The sequence below is a fragment of the Passer montanus genome, unplaced genomic scaffold (assembly GCF_014805655.1).
Source record: "Passer montanus isolate IOZ18808 unplaced genomic scaffold, ASM1480565v1 scaffold182, whole genome shotgun sequence".
Classification (NCBI taxonomy): domain Eukaryota; kingdom Metazoa; phylum Chordata; class Aves; order Passeriformes; family Passeridae; genus Passer; species Passer montanus.
This window is the reverse complement of record NW_024365604.1, coordinates 421,792-435,894: the sequence shown is the minus strand read 5'-3', so window position 1 is coordinate 435,894 and position 14,103 is coordinate 421,792. Positions and strand designations below refer to the sequence as shown.

Genomic DNA, 14,103 nt, shown 5'->3' with positions numbered 1-14,103 from the left:
GGAACCTCCAGTATTTTGGGGTTTTTTTTATTCCATTCTATTTAAAATCCAATGTCATTTCAGTCTTTTGAATTCTCTTAGTTGGATTTTCTCTTTTCATTTTTACTTTTTAGTATTTGTAACTATACATGCTGTATGTGAGTGCTCTTTAAAATGTCTACAGACTTAGTTTAAATTCATAGAGTTCAAAATGCTTTCCAGAGTAGCCTTTTAAAATAATTTATGTAATTTTTACATATAATAATTTAAGTCTAAATCTATTCCCAGCCATTTCCCAAAAGAGAAATGAAAAAGCTAACAAGAGTCTGACAACAACTAACACAGGGAGTCCGAATGGATTTATACTCAGATTTTAAAAGATTCACAAATTTTTAGTACTTATATTAGTGTACAACAAATAATAATCTTATTAAATAAAGGAGCAGTTATTCCTTCTTCTGGAGAGATGAAATAGGAGATCTGGTTAGACAGGTACACTTAGACCAAACAAGCTTTGTTGGAAGCAAAGACACTGCCATTATATTAGAAGTATTCTGGATCTGTTGCAAAATGCATGTCACCCAATTACCTTGTTTTCTCTTGTCAGTGACTTATCTCTTTGACTGAACAGGATGGAGATCTGTAAAGTCTGATTTGCGTGGCACAGTGACAACTTTTCAATCAAGTCTGTTGTTTGGTTGTTTTTTTTTAAAGCAAGTCCACTTTAGAACTGGTTGCATCAATGCAGAATTTAAGCTTCCGTAGGATTTTTTCTACACTAGCTTCTACCTTTTATGATGCGGATGTTCTCTGTGTTTATTGCATTTTGCTCCTCCTAAGCCCATATGTGATGCCATTCACACACTCACACATTCTCTTTTTTATAGATAAAATATTTGGCCTATTTTTTATTCAACATCTGTTTTTCACAGTATTACACTCTGGACTGCTTTGGTGTTACACCAGTTTCTGTATTTCAGAGCACAAGATGGTTGTTTTTAAGACTAAGTGAGAGAAAATAAAAAAATTAGCATTTAAAAATACTCAATGAAATTTGTCCTCACAAAAGCAAGCAAAATTAAAACCATTATTTAAAAAGAAAAATAAAAGAAATATGAACTACTGCTACTACTAGAAAGTACACTTCTAGAAAGTACACTTTCTAGAAAGTACACTACTGCTTCTTGTAGAATTGACTTTCTGGAAAAGTTCTATTTTTTCTTTAGCAAGTTACTTATGGGACTGTCAAAAATACAGTTGCTGTCAATTGATGAGGAAGAAAGGCAGGAAAAATAAAGGAAAATTATGCTTCTCTCTCTGTTAGATGACAGAAAGTAGTCTTAAATCCCTACATTCTGCCATTTGTCTATTGCACTGAAATGGCTTTTAAAAATCTTTGTTACATGTCTTCTGCCGTTATACTTTCAACTGTTTTTGCAGGGGCATGGATGCTGTTGCTCCATGTGTGATCATTATTTTTGAAATATATGATAATATGTATAATTATTTCTTGTATGCATGCCTCCCTAGTGTTTATATGGATTTCTACAAAACTGAACTTTGGGAGCACATCTGTTTTCCCTTAACAGCCTGTGCATTCTTGGATAATTACATAACTGAAATTTATTGATTATAATAAAGAAACATAAAACAGGATTTCAATTAATTTTAGGAGTTTTCACACATTTTTGAGCCTTGGTCTGTTTTTTAATGATGCTTCATATTTGAAGAAATGCTAAGCTACGTAATTACTTAAACTACATTGCAGGCTGATAATATTTTGGGAGTCACAGAGTCATTGTCATATTTTGACCACTGATTTTGTGTGAACATATCCTTTGACCTCTGCCAAATCTGGCTGGAATAGGATGTATAGTTCAAAAAAGTTTAATGTGAGAAGAGTACTATTGCATAAAAAATTGAATTAAAAATAGGTTCAAACCTGCACAGTCCACCTTGTGTCCTATTGTCAGTCTCAACGGCAAGTAGAAGAGCACTTACAGTGGTCCTGTATTTGATGTTACCACTCTGGAACACCACAAAGCACTGCAGTGTGACTGCCACTTATTTTTTTGAGGAGTGATTTCAGTATAAAATGATAACGTCATTTCTTTTATGCCACATCCTTACCACCAAGTGTAATTTTGGCTTATTTCTAATTTACTGGCTTATAATAATGTAAATTGTTTTCCACTGAGATGATTTTGTCAGCTACTCACTATACTTCACAGTGCTTTTAAAAAAAATACAAAAGAGAGAAGTTGCCAGTGACCTTGATTTTATTTAGAAGCACATAAAAAACTTATGCCACAGCTTTGGTTGACTGGAATGATATGAATACTTGAATTTTTAGGTTTTCTTTTTAAATGGTAAACAGGGGTACATTCAGTTGTATGCAAGACCAACATTGTAAATAACACAATTACAGTATGAAAATTGAAATACTTGAAGTATATAGCTGTGAAACCCTTCCTATTTTTGGTATTTAATCAGCATTGTTAGAAATCGTCTGCTGAAGCCATTTCCTATATGGTAAACACCAAAAAAAGACCCTCTGACAAAGTAACTGTAACTAGTAACTAGTGAATGTAATTAGTGCAACTTGCACTGGCTCTGGAGACAAGAGCCCTGCTTAAACATTTTACTCATAAGCTGTCTTCTGCAGCTTAAACGTGAAAGGAATTGCCTAACTTGTAGTTATGAAGTCCATTCTTACTACTCAGCCACTTGAACTTAAAGAAGTGGTCTATATTTTCATACATTTGGGGTACTCATAACCCAGTAATTTTGTCATGCCACAGACAAAAATTATAAAATTTACTTAGATTGGATAAATCTTCTAAATAATACCATAACTCCATGTTCCACCAATTTAGAAATGCTTCTTACATCTCATAAAATGTTTAATTTTTTTTCCTTTTGTTTTGTGAGATTTTTCCTGGCTTTTTTGTGTAAGTTTTTTTGTTTGTTTGTTTGTTTTTGTTTGGTTGGTTTGGTTGTTTGTTTGTGTTTTTTTGGTTGGTTTGTGTGAGATTTTTTGTTGGTGTTTTGGATTTGGTTTTTTTGTTTGTTTGTTTTGGTTTTTGTTTTGTTTTGTTTTGTGGGGTTTTTTTTTGACAGTTGCTGTCAACCAGTAGATTGGAAGTAGGGAGGTATGAAAATTCCCAGGCCATGAGAATCCTGAGTATTTTGGAACAGTATGCACTGAGTTCTGGTACTCCACAGACTCTGTGCTGAAAGGATGACAATAGAGCATAGGTGGAATATTTACAATTTTTAGAATAAACCTATTTGCAGATGAGCTGTAACCATTTCTCATTCTACAAAACCTGCTTTTTAGTATCACCTTTTTCTAGAAACACATGGCAAGGAAATAAAACTGTCTTTTCTAGTAAGCAAAAGAAGTTTTTGATAAAAACATATAAAAGACAGTTTTATCTGCTGGATGATATACAAGTATCTGTATACAAGCATGTGTACTAAACAATAAAAGAAGGTAGATTTGAATGTTACATGTAAACACAAGGAAAAACAAAAAGAGTAGTCAAAAGTGCTGATACATGAACTCATCCCAGCATGCCTAATTATTGCAGCATATATAATATAATGTAATTCAAATACAGAAAATATCTGCTTATCTCCAAACCAGGGAAAAGAGATCTCTTTGGGAATGTAGTTAAATTTTAAAAAAGTCAAGATGCATGTTCTGTTTCAGCACACAGAAGAAATTCACAGGGAGATTATAAACTCCCGGAAATAGACGTTTATGATGACAACAGACAATGCTCTCATTACAGTGACGACAACAGACCCACTGTAATACATACCATCTTGTTTTTGTACACGTTTACAGTAGATATTTGAAGACACAGAAAAGGTTCATGTGCAGCTTTTCCATTAAAAGCTGTGACATTCCTCAAATACTATGTTTTAGAAAATGAGAAAAGATGCTTGACCTAAATACTGTGCACACTAGTTAACTATTTATAAAGATTTTTAAGTGCACTATGAATTGCAGATGCAGACATGAATGGCTTTTGACAGCTCCCTAACTTGCTTGAATGCACATTAAAGAACCATTTAAGAAGTTGTTTCCAGTTTTGTCTGATCATTTCTTTTCAGAAAGAGTTTCACCACAAAGTTCTGCATCTAGAGAGGCCTCTTCAAGAGATGGTTTAATATTAGATACCTTAACAGGACATCCAAGGGTAGCTGCACAGATAGAGAGAAAAGATATATTAGGTTTACACTTAATATCCATGCTAAAAAGCATCAATGGCAAGAAAAAAGCATGTTATCTAGCACAGAAACAAATAAGCTACACTATCTAAGGAAATCAAAAATCCAAGTGAAATTTGCCCCCCATCCAAGGGCAGACAGTCTAGAGGGCCAACAGTTCAGACTGTTGAACATACTAATGACTGAATGCATAATCATATTACTGGCAGAACAAAGTCACAGAGCTCTACATTAGGTATTCAGAAAACATCTTAAAAATTTAGCCATTTAAATAAATAAATTTACTTTGTCTTGGAGATAGCTGTCATACTTTAACACAAAAGCTCATGAACTCCAGGCCATAAAAAATGAAACAATTCAGAGGATAAGAGAAAGTAACTATTAACACAGTTTTACTGTTAAAGCTTTTTGTGCAATGCTATTGAGTTCTCACTGACCCACAAAATTATTCTACTTATGTAGGGAATGTTAAGAAAAAGCTGCCCTATGAAATCATGTAATATATAAGGAAGAATTATACTGCTGGAAATAATCAAGTTAGTCATTATGCCTTTGACAGAATTTACTTACATAAGGTTAGTTTTTCCACCACTAGCCTTTCAGGCAAAGTTTCAAGTGCAGTTGGTTGAATTTTTGCGGGGGTAAATGTATTTAAAGAAATTTTTCTTCCTGAAAGGGGCATCATGTAAGTTGGAGAAGCTGAAGTGATGGGGGAAAAAGAATCATTAATAATAAAAATATTCTGACCTAAACCAGATGTCAAAAACTGTAGCCACAGGACTATGTAACCATCCAGCAAAACAGATACCACGTTTACACAACTAGCTGCTCAGCTACCAATTTTTGACTCTAGTGTCAGAACCTTACAATATGAAAGACTAGTCTTAAAATCTCTTTTTCACCACAGAAAGCCACACAAGTTCATGCTGGTAAGGCAGAATTTCAGTAACAAGTGCCTTGCCAGAATACTGGCAAAAGCATTTGTGCTATTTCTCATAGGTTATGAAGATTGCACCTGAATAGGCTTTAAGTCTGATATGTCTATAAAAAGTGCACACAATGCATTAATCTCTATACAACCTCCAAATAGTACAGGAAAGCAGGAGAACTAAACAGCTATGACTTTAATTGTATCAGGTCTATTTTCCAATCACTCCTTGGTAGAAAGGTATGACACATTTTGTTTTTCAGTATTTCTTCATCTTGTATACTCTCAATTCTGAACTGATTTTGAAGACACACAAACTTCCAAACCAGTATAAAAAGACATTTTAAGTAGCTGAGAATTTTCATATACTTACAAGCCTCTCTGAGCTCTTTGTCAGTAACATCAATTTTCCTAAATTGCTTATATTCCTTCTTGAATACAGGAGCCCTACCCTATCAAATAAACTGCCGATTAAAATCTAAACTGTATAAAATAATGGGGGAAAACTTGAAAAATCCTGTAGTAGGAAAAAGGGGTAAGTCCAAACATATATACTGTTGTATCAGTACTTTGATCAGGAAACAGTACAAGTTTCCTGATCAAAGCATAAATCTTTAGACACTTCCTTAGGAAGAATGATTTTCAATCACATGACACATTCTATTATGTGCTAAATCTGACCTAACTGAAACTATTTTCAAAGACACAGCAGTAGAATTACAATGGGAAATCATTTCCCAGACACATATGCACATGGATAGAATTCACCTGTATTACCTTTCAAGACCACCTGAACTTCAAACACGCAGCACAAACTGCTAAAAACCTAAGTAACTGCAAATCACTGTACAGGTGAAACCCCAAGTAATACTGAAAGAAACAGGAAATAATGAAGTTTTAAGTGTAAATACAACACTATTCTGCTGAGGTTACTGACAGTACAACATTACAGTATAAAGCTGGGAATACTGCATATTCCCTGAAAAGCATTACCTGTAATTCAGCTGACTGTGGACAGTACAGAGAAGTCAATGTAATAATAAAGGAAATAAACTAATTATAATTTCATTAAATCCTTAATTTACTACCTCAGCCAATAGAGACATTACTGCCAAAAGGATAGTGCAAAATGTAAAATTATGGTTTATGTACATTTTCATTTTCTTCAAAAGCTGTATCCTTTGTTTACTAGTTAGTTGCAAACACTGCAAAGATTAACTAGACAACAGTTCAGAACTTAAAATTAAATAACATAATTACAAACTATAACCAGTACATGTATCCTGCAGATTTTCCCTTGATGGAGCAGCAACAGAAGCAAGAAATTCATCCACCTGCTTCAGAGACAAGGAGTTGTGTAGAGTTTCCAAAGGGCAAATAGAAGGCACCATTGAATACAGTTCAAAGCCTAAAAGAAAAAAATAATAAAAAAATATATTTCCAAACATAAGACAGGATATAAGGTACTGCAGTAATGCATGATAAAAATGCCTAGTTTACATGAGCTTGTGCAGGCATAAGTCTCTTGGGAATCATGGAAATTAAATATTACAGGAGTTGGAACAAGATGACCCAGTTTCCAGCCAAAGATACAGTATGTGGGATAGAAGTCCCATGTACACATGAAGTACCCATGAGAGACTGTGCTCTACTCCCAAATCAGTTCATGAAAGATAATTTCCCTTTAAGACAAACTTAGCAGACCACTAAAACAAAAAAGTCAGGAAAAGGTAGTATTTCTCCTATTCATTCTGATACCTGGCACAATACTAAAAAAGTAACTCGTTCATGCAAGAAAGTAGGACAGCTATTTTGTTAGCAGACAAGAGCTAAAAATGCTGTATCTTCCAAGAAATAAATTTGCAGAATTCATGCTCTATCATCTTCAATATTCTGTGAAAACAAACTGTTGCCTTTAAATATCAAAGGAAAACCACTGTTAGCATTTTTACACCTTGAGGTTACATGCTTTTACGTTGTGAGACAGATATACACCTACCTTATGCATTTAAAAACAGTATTGAAAGACTAGAAGTTTCATATATTGGAACAGGTAAGTAAAGCAACCCAAAAATCTAAAAATTTATTGGACTTTGCTTTTCTATGTTAGTATTGATCATACACTAACCATGCACATCCATATTACTAATAGACTAAAGCATTTAAACATGTTGGCTAAAAAAATTTGCAGTCCTCTAAAGTGATTCAAGTTTGGTAACTCAATAAACAGCGTTTCATCCAGTTGCATTTCAGAAGAGGAAAATATGTTCATTAGTGTTTTCAACATACAGCTGTAACATTACAACTTTGCAATTCAATACTGTAAATTTCTTCTAAGACAATTAAGAAGCAATAGTGAATGAAGTAATGTTTAGAATTTCAGTTTAAGGCACATTTATTAGAGATAGTATTATGACAGGGAACTGTTCTTTCCCATAAAATAATAAGCAATGATATTCCTGTGATATCCAGTGTTGTCCATTCACTCCCCATCAGTACTTTCCATAAAAAAGAAATTCAGCAAGATTCAAACCCCCAAATGTCTATACTTATATTTAGACCCACCTTGGCCATATTCGAAGTTTGGAGACCATTGCTACAAATATTCAACCAACTGAGGTACACTTATGTCAGCTTCACTTAAATTATAAACAAAATGTTGCATTTTATGAAAATGTGGGGTTTGTGTACAAAAGAAATACCGCCGTACTATTAATTTCTCTTCTCTTATAAATTCAGTAGCTAGCCTTCAGTTTTAGCACTAAGATGCTTATCATACATATTAATATCCTAAATAACTATATGCATGCATGTAAAACGCAAACCCTTTCATTGCCTTACAGTAAAATGTAAGATTTCTCTTTTCCCTGAAAAATTTACTATCACTTGAATGAGAATTATTTTTTCTAATTTCACAAATAAGTGGGACAATGTCAGGTTAATTTTTTAGTAACTATTATTGTTATACTGCATGTTATAGAGAACCAGAGAGGAATTCCAAAATGCACTACTGCCCTTTAAAAGAAAAAAGAGAAGAAATAAAATGTTCTTGTTTTAGGAATTTCCCCTCCAGATTTTTTTGTTGAGTTTTGACAATTCTGCTGTCAGCTAGTCATATTCCAGCATGTCATTGTAGTAACTTTATTTGTAAGGGATATGGCTTAAAACATAATCTGGAAATCTATGTGTAGTGTTTTATCTGAATGTTTTCTGATAAATATTTTATGATGGTATAAGAAATAAATTTCAAATTTTATCAGGAAGAAGCCTGACAGTATCCCTTTAAGAAGGCAATTTCCTGTACACTAACAGCCTTTGATTTTTGCCTGTATTTGTTCTTAAAGCATCAAAAGGCAAGCCAATGAAAGGGTTAACGCAGCATCTCAAAAAGCCCTGCTGTCTTAAGATTCAAACACTGTAGAGACATACCACTGGAGCCTAGAAATTCCACAGAGGAAGTGGACCAGCACCTAAAGAGGTGTGGGTGTTCTGCAGAGGCCCAGAAAATAAAGTATAGCACTTTCAGAAGATACTTGTTTCACCATGTTCCTTGAACTAAAGATGGGGGGGTAGTCTGAAATGAGTTGGGAGGGTGTGATAACAACATAAAAGTAAGAAAAAAACAGAGTGAAAGGGACAAGGATAATTAAAATGATAGTCCAGAGGATAGACAAAACAACATCAGTATGGCATTATGTTAGTAGAGAACCCCTGGAAACCTGGAATATACTTAGGGTTCATAGGAGTTCATACCGCATACATTAATCTTGTCAAAGATGTGTGGCAAAACTTGTGCATTAAATGAATCAGAGCAATCAGTGTGATCATTAAAAGCCATTTAGATCCATTTTTTAAAGAATGGAATCACAAAAAGTGACTAAATGGAACAAAAAGTAATTCTATTATTAGCTACAGATTCTCAAATGCAGTTCTTATTTTCTGACCTTGTATGTTTAGGGAATATTGTTTGGTTTGAGTCATAATATAAAAAAATGGACTCCTGACTTTTCTATTTGAGATAAAACATTAGATTGGGCATTTTAGATCAAACAGGTCTTAAAAATAAATTTAGCCTTACTACAGTTTTCCTTCATAAAGCACTGCAAATTAGCCACTATGGATTTGAAATGAATGTAATAAAATACTACTCTGCTTCTAAGCAAGGCTAAACAAAAATTGATGTCTTTTTAAAAGTTTCTTTTAAAGCAAATATATTTTGAATCTAACATAAAAATACTGATGATTTCCACTGCAATTTCAATATCACTATCACTGAACTCAGCCAGCAGTCATGCACATTCTACATTCAGGTCCAGTTGGTCCCGAGTATATTTGCGGCCTATTCAATCTTGCAGAAAGGGAGGTGCAAAGTATTTTGCTGAGGAAGAAAAAGACATACCTCTGTCCTTTGTGTTAAATGAGAAATTTTGCAAAATGAAGACAGTTAACTCTCACTCTTGAAGCTCAAGAGGTCAATGGTGCTCAAGAAGTCACAGCTCTCTTGCTGTGATTTTTAGTGCAATATTTAAGTAATTTGCACATCTGATGAACAGAAAAGTATGATAAGGTAAAATAAATTTTTGTTCCATAAAAAATATAGCAATTTAGCAGGAATAGAACCAAAGTTTCTGCTTTAGTTTTTGTAATTTGGCATCACTTCAAGAAGATAGTCATAAACTCCAGCTGTCAATTTATTTTAGAATGGGCAGGCTCAGAGAATCAGATTAGCAGAGAAGGACAAAGAAGAAACAGCAGTTATCAAGAAGTGTATGTCCAATAAGATCAGATTTTAATATCTGTATCTTCTACCATACAGTCTGATCACACAAGAACTTCTGGAGAATAATTTATGAGAGATCATGATTAACAGTAGTACTTAAATTTTTTTGCAGATTTTTCTAAGTAATGAATTTTGATGTTGTATTTATACTAATGAATGGTAAAGAAAGTATTTACGATATCTAATGATTACAAATATATTTGGAATTGTGCTTGAAGTTAGGAACGACAGACAGCTGGATGATACTGTACACCCCGTATTTGAAAAAAAAAATAAAAGGGATGAAGCAAGAAACCTTTTGGTTTTGATTTTGTTTTTAAAATAAAAGCAAAACGTACCATTGGTTGGGTGTCGAGCAAATGAGATAGAAAACCTTTTAACAGCAGAACCGCGTGTGGTGTCTGAGAAAGAGAAAAACAGGTACCTGAAATTTGTAACAGCTACCAAAAGTGGGAGATTTTAAAATAGAAAAGGAAGAAGAAAGGAAAAAAAAAACATGAGAGAAGTGAGTTGCATGCAGAAGGGACCAAGGAAAAGGGCTAAAATCTAAGTAGATGTTAAAAAGAAAATTTGGATTGTTGGTAACTACAAGATGTGTAATGACATGTATGAAAACAAGCAGAATGAGCTGGTGATTCTGGCATACAAGGCTATTCAGGTTAGAGTCGAATACTGAGAAGTGAAGTGGGGGGGAAAACAGCATGAATACTGTTTCACCTCAGTTATGAAGTTGTGCTTTGGTATCTTTACATTCTGAAATCTAGTGAGTGAGTTTCTTCTCTATGCCAGATTATCCAAAACTGAGAATCTCCTGCTCCTTTGCAATCCAAACCCCACGAAAAAAAAAGGTCAGGAATCCTAAAATTTTCACCATCAGTATTTAACTTATTACTTTATCATTTCATTCCTTGTGTATGCTCAATATAATTTATTTAATTTCAAGATCAAGTAGCAGTGATAAAAAACAGAGTTTAAAATTATTAAAGAATTTAAAAACAAAACTTTCAGTTTACTTAAAAAATGCACTTGCTAGAATCTCCTGGCATACATTACAAGTCTGTGATCTGGTTTTCAATTCAAGACAAACAAGAATTAACTGTGGTATTAAGTTAAACATAAGCAAGCTATGGGCAATAAAGAAGCAATAGAAACTCATAAAATTAATACTAAGGCCAAAGATTCTAGGATTCCATTAAAATCTTTAGAAGTTCAATGTGGCACATGGGTCGTGCGTGCATGTGCTAGAGTGTGCACATACCATCTATGAAGCCAGAAGAAGTCAGCTTTTTACGATGCGTACGAGCATAATCCTGTAGGTTAGGTGCACTTGAAGAACCCCCGAGCACTGAGGTGCTAAACAGGCCCGCACAGTGAGACCCTGATGGGAGTTAGAGAAAATACATACAACAACCAGGTGTTCGTCCATTCACATTGGGGATGCATGCAGCATGCAAGCACATGGCTCTTACCACACAAAAGGCAGCTTTTGGCAGTGCCTTGGACAGGTTCACAATATGCTTGTAATGTCAGAGTGGGACTTGTAGGCTGAAACTATTGTAATTTATTGTGCTTCTACTCATGAAACGGCACACTCTGTTATATGTGCCAAGAGAGGACTGGCTTTAACAAAGTGAGTTCTTGTCCTGTTTTCACTTTCGGTAAAAAAAAGTTACCAGTTAGCATCAATGTAAACATAAACAAAACAACAAAACAAAATGAAGATGATGATGATGATAACGATTGATGGTGGTAATGATTGATGATGATGTGAAAGTTGTGTCTTTGAATACCTGTATTCCTGAAACAAATATAAATTGGAAAAATGCTGCTCATTGCTTTCATCCAAATCAACCTTGGAGATGACAGGCTGCTATGAAGTACTCATGCAGTTCCACAGACTTAGAATGTGGAAATAATTCTAACCCCAACAAAATCTTAAACAAATTGGAAATACTTTATTCAGATTTCAGCTACCATTACTAACAATGTTACAAATTGAAAAAAACCCAAAAGTTTTGTCAAGTTTAACTTGACTTCCTTTACTGAAAAGACTTTTGCACAGCTCCATGCAAGTGACAGTACTTTGTTACAACTCATGCATTCCTGCCACTAGAATGGGAATTTAAAGAAATCACTGACAGCCACAGATAAAAATATAAAAATAACTTTTGTAATCAACAACCATTAATGAAACTTACGTATAACAATGAACAAAATGGGGAAAAAAGTTGCAAGTTTTTTCCTTTACATTTTACTACTAGTTGAAAGGAGAAGCAATTTTTCACTCAGAACTTATCTTTCACATTTTAGATAAGTAACAGCAGATGTTTTTATGAAAATCAGCAATATGATCATTATTTATAATAGTCCAGTGAGGGGAAACATTACTAGCACATGTGACCAATCAGCCAAAATAAATTGGTGCCTGGTCTGTGGCAAAAGCCTTTCATACCAAATGTAATACCTTAATCTACATGGAAATACATCAACTTCTACAAGCCATATTGTGTCACACAATAGAATATTCATTTAACTTTAGCAAGCACATAATAAAATCCAAGACTTCAGTAAACAAGAGCACCTGATTGTATACATTTTGCTATGGGAAAAATATAATGGGAAGAAAAGTATCACAGAAAGATTAGACATACAAAAACATGTATCTTTGCAAATAAAGTAAAAGCTACTTCTAAGTTTATGCATCTAGGTGATGCAGTTATTTATACTTCTTATTTCCCATGAAAAGACACACAGAAAAAAAAGCAATATTGATTTACAGCAGTGCATGATTTCATTTTTTTTACATGTAAGTCATATGTATGCCTGTTTTAATAAAGCAATAGAAAAGCACCTCTTCAATTAAGAGAATTTTAAAGAAGCCTTTGAATTATAGCATGATTCATACTAATGCTGAAAAGAAGAAATTAATTTTAGGAGAGGAGTATGTGCAAAACCCCTGATACTATCAAGAAACTTTATGTTTGTTCTCCATGCCCCATCCCTCAGAAAAACATCTTCACTTTCATCATTGCCCATAACAGCAAAGAGAAATTTTAAAGAACAGGCTGTTTTAATGCAAAATATTCTTGCAAAATCCAAAAGCTCAAGCAAAAAAGACATTATCTTAAAAATCTGCTTTATGTTAAAAAATAATCCTATGTACCTGTTGTGAGCAGTACAAAATCAGTAGTATGAAGGGTCTCAAACAGTTTGCTCTTTTCATTTATAATTTATTTCAAAATTTTTTTTGCAAAAAGAATTGTCCAGTCCATAGGCGGACACTCAGCATATGTTACTGACAACATGTACTATTGGGTCCTGTTAACAAAAAAGCTATTCAAAGAATATACAAAAAGAACAGCAGGCAGATGAAAAGCTGATAACATCAAACAAAATTTCAACTGTAGGCACATACCTAGACCACTCTGCTTTTGTTCCAGAATAGTTCTTGGTGTTCGTAAGTTACTATTGCTTTCTGATAGGACCTGGATGTAAGAAACAGAAAAATAAGGGAAAGTAGAACAGCAGCATGAAACATCCATTTAACTTGATACAGCAGCCTGTTTCAGACAGACAGGTGTTAATAAGCTGTATGGTAAGTGTTAGTAAAAATATGTAAAGGAAACATGAGAGATCATGCAATATCCCCTTCTGAAGGGAGTCCATTTCATATATGAGTTCCTTGCAATGAAGTGGTGCAAAGCAAGCATTCAGAATGAGAAAGGACACAGACCAAGACTGATATGAGAACAAATATTTGAGACATTTTATTTCATTTTACCAAATGCACTTTCCTAAACTGCGCCTGTATTGAAAAAAGGAGGGGAGGGAAGGAAAGACAGACAAGCTATTGAGGACACCATACGATCACTGACCATGCACAGGCTCAATCAGTACAATCTCCAGATGCTCACAGCCTTTGCTGATATAAACTTTTCCAATGTATATAATTTTAGAATTTTCTACAATAAATTATGAAAATTTTCTAACTAAAAGAATATGGTTACAGAACACCATCCATTGTCCTACATATAAACAATATCTTGATATTCTGAACAGCTTTAGATCTTCACTGGTACTTCAAAAACATTCACTGTTTCTGTTTTCCCCTGCTTTTCCCTCTTCCCCCATTACATGGAGCAATCTTCAAAATATTGTATGAGTCAATGGATGATGT

General features: G+C 33.9%; 1 protein-coding gene across 18 annotated transcripts in view; it reads right to left on the bottom strand.

Annotated features, from left to right (window-relative positions):
- Positions 1–11: 11 nt before the first annotated feature.
- PPIP5K2 (diphosphoinositol pentakisphosphate kinase 2) overlaps positions 12–14,103 on the bottom strand; it is a 52,341-nt gene continuing 38,249 nt past the window's right edge. For 4 of the 18 annotated variants that reach the window (XM_039705655.1, XM_039705652.1, XM_039705653.1 and 1 more), the window contains exons 26-31: positions 13,342–13,411; positions 11,185–11,304; positions 10,265–10,327; positions 6,423–6,554; positions 4,789–4,917; positions 4,088–4,191 (exon numbers count right to left, since the gene is read on the bottom strand). In XM_039705655.1, the coding sequence (XP_039561589.1) occupies positions 4,088–4,191; positions 4,789–4,917; positions 6,423–6,554; positions 10,265–10,327; positions 11,185–11,304; positions 13,342–13,411 (618 nt within the window). The other 14 variants (XM_039705651.1, XM_039705657.1, XM_039705656.1 and 11 more) reach the window with 9 other exon arrangements.